At 43.2% G+C, this 12,312-nt stretch overlaps 1 protein-coding gene across 1 annotated transcript in view; it reads right to left on the reverse strand.

Moving 5' to 3' along the window:
- The window catches only part of LOC112558839 (DNA damage-regulated autophagy modulator protein 1-like), a 63,301-nt gene extending 59,399 nt beyond the window's left edge, over positions 1-3,902 (reverse strand). The window contains exon 1 of the mRNA XM_025229539.1: positions 3,189-3,902. Coding sequence (XP_025085324.1) covers positions 3,189-3,260 — 72 coding nt within the window. The 5' untranslated portion in view covers positions 3,261-3,902. The remainder of the gene's footprint in view (positions 1-3,188) is intronic.
- Positions 3,903-12,312: the final 8,410 nt, after the last annotated feature.

The following is a 12,312-nucleotide window of genomic DNA, read 5'->3' on the forward strand; positions in this document are numbered from 1 at the left end:
GGTGGGAAAAGATAGAGTGAGAATGAGAACAAACAAGCCGAACACTTTGTTAAAAACGATTCCTTTAACAAGACTTTGAGAATACTGTTCTGTTTTCGCTGGGGAACCGAGCTGTCGGAATCCACGGATGCGGATGCTGCTACCGGAGATTAAAAAAATACACTCGTGAAACCGCGCCGCCTTCACATCCAGGCGCTTCGCACCCAGTTTGCATGTTCGTTTGTTTTACCCGCCGAAAGGAGGGAAAGGGAGCCGACAGGCACTGGAGAAGACTGTCCGTGAGTCGCTCCGCCGGAAGGAAATGCCGCTTGATGCGAAACATTCTCCGCGCGGTCGGAGATCAGCGCCGCCACACAACGCCGCGTTTGTTCCGCTTGCCGCGCACATCCTTCGCCCCGCGCTGTTGAGTTCTGCTTAGATTACATGCGATACGCTAAAGGGGTGTGAGATTGGGGTAGGTGGTGGTGATGGTGGTGGTAGGAGGGATGGGTTGACGGAGAGCGCGTCGCAGTTGCTGTAACGACTTGTAACAACGGAAAGTCGAGGCACAGCATGTAGATGATGATGACAGAGAACAGCGGAGATGACGAGATGGGCAAACTTGGCGGTAGACCCGGATGTTAAATTGGGGCAGGTTGACATGAATATGTCACAGATACATCATATACACGTAGCAGCGCTTGTCATGAGCATACACCGACGTGGAGACGAGCTGGGTGTGATCAGACATCAAGACTGACAAGGCACACTACATAACAAGCACTACAAACAAACAAAAAATTTAAATGAAAGAAGGTAAAATGAACGAAAAGACAAACAAGCAAAAAATAAACGAAGATACTAATATAAACAAACAAAAAACGAAAAGAAAAAAAGAAATAAAACAAACAAAAGCAACCAAGAACAGAAAGAAAAAAACCCAAAGAACCAAAACAAATACAAAAAAAAAAAAAAAAAAAAAAAACATGAAAGAAAAGAAAATGAAAAAAGAGAAAAAATAAAGACAAGAGAAAAAGAATAAAAGTAACAAAGTGAAAGGGAGTTGTAACTACAAGAATGCAGCACATGTAGCACCGAGACCCGCAGTCAGTTGTACTCTAAGACAAACAACTGTAAGGCGCTAAGATGTAAAGAACTCGCGGCAGCAATTACACTCATCAGCTGGCAATAAAACGACATCCAGATGGCTTCAAAAACAAGCCTGGATGCCGACATCCATTTATTTCTTCTTTTACTTCATACTTTCCGCACACTGGCAGACTAACGGGTGCACGTGGAGTTGCCGACAGGGGCCAGCCCCAGCTCCACCTCTCGTCACGCTCTTGTCCTGACTGTTTACAAACGCGAGAAAATAAAGATGAGGACAAATAAGCAGAAATAAAAATACATTTAGCGGTCTCATGAACTTGTAAACTCTCGCACACCATGCTCGGTGTATGCGCCGCAAACATGTGCACGTGGTGCTCGTGACGTGCGTAGTGCGGCGCATGCGAGATGCTAATAGGGTGAAATCAGCTGCCAGCGCTGGCTTTCTGTCTATCCTGCTCTGAGAACAGTTAAAAATACACACACACAAACAAACCGAATTTCTCTGACAGAAAGCCCCGCTGTTTCAAGGTTAAAGTTAATGAAAGTCCTGAGAGTTCTCTTGAGAATCCGTGGGAAGTGCAATGTCGGGGGTTGGAGGAGAGGAGGTACGTGGAGGTGGGAAGGGGAGAGAAAGAGCAACGGTTGAAGATGGATATGAATTACGACTGTTTAACGAACGCTTCATTTAAAGGAAAACAACTCTCCAGAAACTGTGCCAGAGAAACAATTTTAACTCCACCCCCACCTACCCCTTACTGGGGTAAAAACTTAAAAAAAACCAAACAAAAACAAAAAACAAAACAACAACCGAGAAAGCAAAAATTAAAAGCAATAAAAAATAAATACGAAAACAACATAATTAGCAATGAACAGACTGCCGGTAGGAACCAGAAGACTGCAGCTAAAGAAGATGTGGTCGAGCCAGAGACTGGAGGTCTTGATCCGTCCACCCTGCAGGGAAAGGGTGGCTGAAGGAGAGACTGGGATTATAATTTCGTGTCGTATCTCCACTCACTCTGACGATTTATCCAACTGACCTACACCCTACCCAACCCCTCCTATCCTCCACTCCACTCCAAGCCTCCATCGTCTTTCCATACCGGTTACCTACCTCAGAGAAAGATACTGCTCCACTTTACTTTCCATCGCCGTGACCCCTGACCTTTAAAGTGGGCCCTGAAAGGTGAGCACTCTCACCTTCGATTAGTTTGGATAGAGCGGAGTAACGGGAGACGATTGTGCTGCCATCTATGATGCCGCCTGCTGCGGATACAGGTGCGATGGTATTATTTCTGGCCGCAGTTATCTCCTGATGCAAGTTGTTTGTTGTTCAGAATTAGATACTTCAAAGGATCGTCTTGTAAACCAGATTAGACCTCGGTGTCCTTTTTTTTTTCTTCCTGTGAAAGGTGTCGGCGGTTTGTTGTCGCTCCATTCACATCGCATTTAAAACCCATCGTCTCACTGTGCCCCCGCGTTTACAGAGTCCTGCCGTGCTCCCCTCGCATTAAATACTCCTTTGATGTTAATTTAATTCCGACTGGTCGTTTAAATGTGTATCAAGTTTGCTAAATATTATTTTTAGATTAGCGTAGTTAGTTTGGAAGGATAGTTCGTGAGAAAGATTACATTTTCTCCGAAGAGCTCTCCGCCCTTAATTTTTTTTTTTTTTTTTTTTTTTTTTGGTCGTCAAAGCATCTCCTTCATTCTCGCCTTTCCCTCTCTCTAAGATCAGTTTTTTTTCTTTTTCTCCAGCAGTGAGTCTGATTTTCCGTAAATAGTACAGTGATAGGGTCATCGACATGACCTGTGGAGGGCGTGCACCTCTCTGATGTCAGTGTCAGAGTTTTCACGCCAGAGTTTTTCTGATTTTGCCTCAAACGGAGCGGAAAGCCGACCACACGCGAATGCACAGCAGAGGTTAAAGGTTAGGGTAAGAGGATACGAGAATGAATGGTGTGATAAAAATAATGATGTAGGTAAGGCATAGACAGGGAAATGAAGATTTAGAAAGGTCTCACAATTCATTAAGATAGCGACAGGTAGAGAAGCAAACGGACAGACAAACGTATAAACATAGGTGTCTGCGCACTACTCACTCCTTCTGCTGTTACAACGTTCTCCACGCTCGTGCCCATGTCTGACAACGGAAGTGTGGAGCAAGACGCCATTGAAGAAGTTCAGTCTGTGCTTTTCAGTGACCGTTAATACCGTCGCCCTCGTGCTGGTAGTTCGAGCTCACAAGTAAGTGTGGACTTACAACAATCCTAATTCCACTCCTCAACATGACAATGACCAACTTCCGGTTAGTGACTAAATTTGGAAATGAATCAGCCGCATCTGACATCAACTCCGCGTCCTCTCGGGAAAACAGGACGCAGAACCGTTACATTTAACGGAAACATTATTGGTACTCCGTGTTTTCTCCAAATATGTTGCAGAAAAGATGGAAACAAGTGTACACGCGATCAAGGTATCCGCTGGCTTTGTAGTCTACACAAACACAAACAAATGCTGAAGTTCACACTCGGTCCTCACTCAAGGAGGTCAAAGAACGGTGTCGAGACTTGTTTGAGCGCCGAAGCAGCGCACGCGGTGAGAGGAAGTGAGGCGGAAGAAAGGATGATGAACATCAGCAACATCTGTCCTGTCTCAGCCGCTAGCTGTTGACGGCGCCTTGACGTGGAAGTGAAATTCCCTGACGTGAGAATAACGTCAACATCTGATGACAGGGAACGTCAGTGAGGCCGGTCATCACGTTTATCGTCCTATCGCCACCAAGAGAACTGACGTAGTTATGTGATGTGGCATTGTTCTTGGAAATACAGTTTTTGAGATTTCAAGAGTTGTTGACCCTGGGAGAAACGGAGAGAGAGAGAGGAAGAAAGGAGAGAAGGTAAACAAAAGACAATGAAAACAAAGTATCCCAGACTGACCGAGATTTGGTCACAATGGTAAATACATGCGTCTGCTTATGATGGGAGAGAAATGTGTGTCTAGTTGCATACGTTGTGTGTGCGTACGAATGAACGAACGAACGACAGAGAGCAGAATATGACTTTCATGATAAACTGAGAAGACGAAGTGTATCGCAGGTACCGAGATTCACAGACGATGACAAACACTGAGACTAAAACATGAAAGGTGCCAGTCACTGCCAGACAACTCCAGCTCGTGCCAGACTGTGTGCAAAGATCATTCAAAAGTAGGTTGTTGGAAATAACTTAGTGGCAAGCTCACAAACGCACAGGAAGTTTATTAGCGCGCGCTTCGGGATGTCGGACAATGCACCAAGCTGCTGGTGTCCCACTTCGCACTTCCCTCTACAGACTCTACTCTGTGAAATAACTGTTCTTGAGAAAAAAACTTGAAAGTCATGGGAGAACAAGGCAGTCCGCGACAAATCTGCTAGAGGGTCATGGGAAACATGGGAGACACTGGAGCTGGCTATTCAAAATAAATCACTCTCATTACTTGGTAACATTCACTTCTGCTTCAGTGACCTTTATGTCCTAAACTTAATGGAGACGAGTTTCGAGTAGGGGGTGGGAGGGATGGCGAGAAAGGGAATGACGATGTAATGAACATAGCACTTGAACTCAGACAACAGAAACCGTTAGATGATGACGACATGTGAAATGTAAATTGCCGAGTCTCTGTATACCCAGGGTACGCTAGCACTGAGAGCAAACGAAGGTTAATGTTAACAAATTGTAAACAAGTAAACATATAAATGTACTCTCTCTCTCACACACACAAAATCCCATCGTAACAATCATTTAGTCAATGACGTTGGTAACCTCCCGGGGGTTTAAGCACGTAGAATCTATCAGGACCTAGATACACAGAACAGATACAACATTTTATACCATATATATTTTAAAAAACAGACATATACACACAAAAAGATAAATGGCGAAAGAAACAGGCAGTTGTTACTGTGGAAATGATGTAGCAGCGGTAGTGGTGGTAAAAATAGTGAACGAGTGGTGATGATGTTGGTGGTGTTATTGTTACGTACGTTACAACCAACAGTCGAAGTCCCGTCAGAAACTCCTGAGTTTTGCGGCAACAACTTTTTCACAACTCCAAGTGCAGAACTGGAGGCTGCAGTTCCACTATCATTATCATTAACATGTCGTTAGATAATGTAGCAACTGATGTAGCAATTACTGCTTCAGGTTAAAGAGTAATTCCTTCTGTAAATAGCGAACTTGGCTTGTGACGAATGTGGGAACGGATCATGAATGGACGCGCACGTGCAATCGTAAAAAACCCGTTGTGAGTAGGTAGGATGCACGCCATTGTCTGACGTAGTCTCACCGGATTCTTTACCCAGCCACGGACGTAAGATCTATAAATAGAATCGGAGTTGATGCTGATGAGGCTGGTCCCCCATCAGTGAGCTAATAGCGGGTTGTGAGTTGTGTCTACATGAGTAGACTGCGTGAATGAACTCAGATGGACCACCATCGGTGGACTGAGATATCTTCTCGTTCTTGTCGGTTTTCTTTTAGAACTACAGTTGTAATTATGTTCGACACCAGTTGTGCAGCTCCAGGCTGTGCTGCATGCCAAGTCGACACAAATGTTTGTCAGGTTTTCGCGTGCGAAAGAAGATCAGACACTTGAGACGAGGGAAAAGCTCTTGTAAACCGCTGTGATTGTATCTTCAGCTGAGGAACTTAACTCACATCTCATGATGATAGAGACAGAGGTTTAGGGTGAATTCCATTATTATAATGCATTCTTTTTTTCAGTCGTACACTTCAAAAGCACGCGAGCCTCTCTTGTTTACTGCCGATGTCTATAGCCACTTGGTCCTGTGATTCACTACTTGGGGTTGCATACCCACTTGCATACCCACAATACCCACAATACCTAGCTCCTGACTTCTGGTCCACCTTGCCAACTCCACAGACTGTTCACCCGCACTCAGCAGACTCTTGATTCTGTCAAACACTGGTTTAACAAGAATAAAAAGCCTGAACTCATCTTGATAGCCTCCAAACACCAGTCCCTGTCCACGCCACTCACTTTCTCAAGACCCACCATTAGCCTTTCTCAGTCTGTCAAGAAACCTTCGAGTAATTTCCGACACATCAATGTCTTTCGAGAATCGTGTTAACTCTTCATCTCCACTGATCTCGAACTAAGCAGGATCAGCCGCATTAAATTCTTTAAGTTGCTTCTACCGAACAGCTTATGTCGCCGTTTGTATAGTCCAGACTCGAGTTTTGTCAACAAGGAGTACAAATAAATTACATTAAAATATCCTCATTGCTCCTTTTCTTTTCGGTAGGAAACTGGTGTCTTCAAAATCGTAAATTCAGTATACATTGAGAAATAGATGAAATTTGAACATATTCGTAGCTGCCTTCATCTGAAACCGTTACAAACTGTCATAAACACACACAAACCTTCCTGACAAAACCATCTTTGTATTAGGAAAATATACTGAAACATTATGAAACAACACTCTCAATGTAGGCAACTGTTAATTTAAACTTTTCTGCTTATTTCTATTAGAATAAAAGTGTGTATTAATTACAATTAAGGATTGAATTTTTTCGATATCAAGAAATATTATGCTTCCGTATAGCACAAGAGAAGTTGCTTGACACGGAAGTTGCCTGTGTACAGCGAAAACCTTCCGCGCAACGGAGACGTGTTAGTGCGCGAGTACATCCAGCGACTGAGTCAGTGAGTCAGTGAGTCCAGTCGGCTGTCTGCCTGCTTCTGTAGTCCATTGCAAATGTCAGACGAAAGCTAACGATAATGTAGGACATCTGGGCTTTATCATGTGTGACAATAAATATGACAATAAATATGCCAGCAGGCTTTTGTCATCGCATTAAACACGGACGCTGTTAGTGGCAGCGGTCTCGTGACTGATTTCAATAGACAGCACTGGCTTTGTCACTGAATTACGTGTCAGGCCTCCCAAGCTCAATTCAGTCGCCATGGACACGTGCAAGATCAGTAATCGTGTGCCACATACATATTTATATATACAAACACACGTGAGAGCGCACCCGCGCATGCACTCACACAGAAGCAAACACATATGTACACACATGCACACGCGCAAAACATACATGCACGCACATCCAAAAAGATTCATATACATACATTCGCAAACATAAACGTATGCATACATCAAGACATACGAAAACACGCATTCACGCATGCAAACACAGACACACACACAAACAAGCTTGTTGACGTCTGTCCTTCCGCGAACCTCTGAGTCTATAAATCACTCTAGCTCGGTGTTCAGTGTGTTATTCAATTTCAATGAATTTTTGATCTTGACTTCGCTGTCTGTGTGTAAAGGTGACAGTGTGTGTGTGAGAGAGAGACGAGCTACGAATAATACGTAAGCTCTATTTATAGATCAAGTTGACCTACACCACTCACACAACCTACATGCACAAAATGCATTAATTAAGAGTAGACGAGGCAGCTCTGTATACACTCAACACCAGCTGAGACTTACTGACCCGTCATGCCCAGATAACCTCCATAATTAACCCTCCTAATTACAGAAATTACTGCACAGCTCTGTAATATCAATCATTGCTGCTGATTACAAATTAATATTGCCACGGCTCATCACTTCATGGATTAAATTATGTTAATTAATTCTCCTCCCTCAGGACATGCTGTATCGCAAAACAGTTTTCTCAGCCGCCCATGTGATTCATTCCTGGGTTAATTTTAAAAAATGATTAGATCATGCATTTTGGTCTAAACAGCGCGAGGCTGGAAGCGAGCAGCGCGTGCCCCTGTCTACCGACATTTCCTGGCGTCTAGTCTCTGTTTGTTTACGTCTCGCTGACGTCACACAACTTTGACATCACAACGCGCCTTGTGTCGGCCTTAACCCCCTTAAGGCTATGCTTCCGGCCATGACCACTTCTACAACACAAACTACGCTCATCGACAGGTCAGCAAGGGTCAACCAACACTCTTCTTCTCAGTGATAATCGGGACCAGCCCTGAATATAAAAGAAAACAACGCCTGATGAATTTAAAAACAATAAAAATCGCTTGCTGAAGTGGGGAATGTGAACCAGGCGGTTGAAGGCGTTGTCCAGTGTAAACATGGATGTGTATAGGTGGACTGCTGTCTGTCTGCCGAGACCAACGCTTAGCCTCTCCGCTGCTAGTCTCGGCGAGCCTAAACAAAGAATGTGACTAAACCGGAAGCTTTGTAGCATCATGCCTCGTTTTAGTAGTTAACTGAAAAAATAAATCGTCTGCCAGCAGTCCAGTAATACAAGTTCGTGGTGTAAACCAATAAACTTCCACGAACTGACGTAAATAATTTTTTTGGCACAGTTTACAAATTTTACACCAGGATAGGGCTAACAGTTTTGTTTTTCTTTATCCAGTGCAAAGTATCATGGGATGCAAGCTAAAGTTTATGTGAAGCTTACGTTGTTATTGGCAACAGTCAGCACATTCTCTCAGCAATCATACGGAGTGTATGCAAATTAAACACGCTGCACGTGCAGTGCATGGTGACCTCGGTGACCTGATACTCCTCGTGCGTCACGCTCTGTAGCCGTGCTTCATAAAGAACCGACGTCGCTCGTGACTAAACACAAATTACAGAGATCGTTTACAAACTATCTCACTGTTTAATCCTAGAAGTCTGAGAGCTTTCAAAGTAAAGCCTTGCAGTCCTGCTTCTTATCAAACATATGATATCACGATTGTCGTGTCACATAAATCTTGTCGTTAGCAGTGGTTAGCATGTCACAGTCGCAACTAAAGTAAGTCATCTCCTTCATGTCAATGAACTTTATATCACAACACAATTTACTCATATACCATCGCAGCCATCAATTATAAATTACTGAAAAACGATGCTAGATGACTGACAGTAGTTCAAAAGACGACAATATCTGTTATATATTTAATGTCGTTGTCACCATCTAGCAACTCATTTCTTAACTGACTACACAATTTTTAACATTTTATACTATTTATTTTATTAAGTTTTTGGACTTATCTGCATCTATCTCAACTGCATCTTTCGATAACATGAGACTGAATTTCCAAAAACAAACCAACTAAACGACTTTTAATAAGGCCGAGAGGAAAGTAACACAAGGCCGCTGCAACCTTCCCACAACGGAACAAATACTAAGTAAAAAAAAAAAAAAAAGAAAATTCTGGATTTTTTCATGCGTGTCTGACTGCTGGTTGAGATAAACCTCTGGTGATTTATACAATCGGAACAGAGAGCGTCACGAAAGCACTTTATCTCGACGGTCCTCCAGCTGCCAGCCCCGGGATTAAATGTTGACTGCACTTATCACGCGCATTCTGCACGAGCAGGCGCACGTGTAAACAAACAGCCTGTGTCTCTAATTCACTGACAGGGAGGGGGGTGTTCCAGGGGAGACAATTAATTTTAGCGCGTAACGAAGCTGAAGAGGGCGCTGCTTACTCGCTCCACTGAATCAGATGTTTACTTGTCACCAAATTGTTGTTGTCAGTGCTGCAACATTTAAAAAAAATATGTTTGGGAAGAAATGAGGTTTGATATTGTCCACGATCTGCGTTTGTAAATAAGGGGTGTGTCCATGGGTGTTTCCTGAACTTACAGTCGCTCTTTGTGGTGGCGTGCGACTTTTGCCTGATGAATGAACGAGGGCGAGGTGACATGGCCTGGGGGAGGAGGAGGGAGGAGGAGGGGAGGAAGGTGGGGGACAAGGGGAAGGAGAAGGGGAAGCGGGGATCACGCAAAGGGGTTGGATGTGAATGTGAGAGGTTTCTAAACACATCACGCAGTATTGTGACTGTCATAGTCTCGGATGCCACGTGAACACTCGAGGTGGAAGATGATCTCGGAAATAGGTATTCCCACGCGTGTTCAGCTTTAGCTGCTTAAAACCTCGGCGAAGATTGGACGAAATTTAAACATTTTTAATACAATTATCTACAAGTCATGCTAATTACAGTGACCTTCCTCCCTTCCCTCTCCTCCACCCCCCTGCTGAGAGTGTTTACATCTCGTTTCTAAACTTTTACATTCGCACAACTACTCAAGGTTTACTCCTTGAGGGCAAAAAAATTCCAAGCAAGACATCTCAGTGAAAACAACAATTAACTAAAAATAATCTCACACCCGAAGTAGCTAGGCAAACAAGCTAAGTACAGTGATACCTCGGTTCTCGAACGCCTTGACTTTCGACCAAATCGGTATTCGACCAGGAAATTCGAGAAAATTTTGTCTTGGAATCCGAACAAATATTTGGAACTCGAACATCCGAACGTCCGAGATGAGCCGAGTTGAGCCCAACGGCGTTCATTGGGCCTAGCGCGCCTTGCTTGCGTCATCAGTGTGAGTGCAGAGAGAGAGAGAGTCACGTTTTTGTGGAGAGAGTCACGCTTTGTGTGTACTGTACTGTATTGCAAATTACTGATAAAGTGGTAGCAAATAGAGCAGTTAACATTTTTAATGACAATGTTATGTCCACTTTCCGCAAAATTTTGCAAAGGAGAAAAAAACAGCAAACAATTGACAAATTCTTCCGTAAAGAAATCAGACAAGCAGCTGCATAGCAAGATTCTGATTCTCCTCAGCAAAAGATACAGAGAACAGAAACACCCGAAAAGCAGTTACCCTCTGTTTTTATTGAAGAGGACTCCCCTTCAAAACAATAACCATCCCCCTTCCCTCCTCCCTCCACATTCATTCCCTCCTGCCATAAAGTTTGGTACAGGTACAGTAAATGAAACACAATTTACTGTACTGTACAGTACATTTTATTTTATTTTTTTTGTTTTGTTTTAATAAATACACTTTTATTTCTTATTTCTTGTTGAGACTCATGTTTTTCTACATATTATATACACATTAGGCCAGTAAATAGGCATTTTCTGGGGCTTGGAACGAATTAATCCAGTTTCCATTATTTCCTATGAGTTTCATTGCTTCGGTTCTCGAACAATTTGGTTCTCGACCGTCCTCCCGGAACGAATTATGTTCGAGAACCGAGGTATCACTGTAGTTGACACCCAGGGATGGCGTGCCACCCCGCACTTCCCACTCACCCCGAATGACCAGATACTCGAACTCGGATGTTTCTCTTGTCGTTCTGTCTTTTGCTCACAATTTGTCAGTGAGTGTCTCGGGTGCATCAAAATCTTTCTTGGAAACCGAAGGCGAGGAGAGCAATCTATTTAGGAACATCCGCAAACACAGTGTACGTAACGACTTGATTTTCTTCCGTCTTGCCAGCGATTATTTCTTTTATTATTACATAATTATTTCTAATTTGTTGGTTCCTTGAGTGCTCTTGCTCTCTCTCTTTCTGTCTGTATGCGTGCACATATGTGTGAGTAAGAGAGAGATATATCATAATAAAATATATTTAATGCATAAAACCATAAAAACTCTGCAGATAAAATCATATTACGATCCACGAAACTTAATTTTCTCTGACACCAAGCGAATCCAACGAAAAGACACAATTGTTTTGTGTCCAGTGATATTCAAATAGTCTCCTTTTTCCATTTCTAACACAAAATAAATGAATACACTATAAATCAGATGTAATAACCAAGAAATACTCCACGTGCTGTGGTGGTTGTGGTTGTACACGCGCCAGGATTGGCGAGAAATAAATGGCAGACAGCGAAACCGAGTCAATTGATACCAAAGGTCAAAGTTCAGGAACAGGGAGCTGTGATCCGGAGGGAAGGTTCACGATAATATATTTTGACCCAGACGATCTACTTTCTGGTGTTGGTGGTGTTCGTGGCCGTCTGCCAGTCCTGACGATATCCATCGCGTGAAAGTCGTTCACAAGTCCTTCCATCCAGTTGAAAAAAAAAAATTGAAATAATGTTTAAGTGCATTCTCATAAAGGGTCTTGGACGTCCGTGTGTGAAGGTTTTATACAGGTAGTAAAGCATTTTAGTGACACATCTAGGTTTAGAGCTGACTGAAGATGTTTTTCATATATTTTCTGTTGATTTTATTTGCAGGTGTCTCGTTTCGTGTGAACGCGTTTGAATGCTGGTGTTTCTAGCTAAGAATGTTTCAGATCACTGAGCGACTTTCTCTTTGATCAGTATGTCGTGTAACGGTCTGCCCACCCAGTGCACAGCTGTCCAAACTATCAACTGTTTTTCAAACCTGCGCACGCGCAGTCGCAAGTAACGGTGATCTGAAGGAAGCATAATGGCTAGCAGAGACCACAA

This window comes from Pomacea canaliculata, linkage group LG3, assembly GCF_003073045.1.
Source record: "Pomacea canaliculata isolate SZHN2017 linkage group LG3, ASM307304v1, whole genome shotgun sequence".
Taxonomy (NCBI): Eukaryota; Metazoa; Mollusca; class Gastropoda; order Architaenioglossa; family Ampullariidae; genus Pomacea; species Pomacea canaliculata.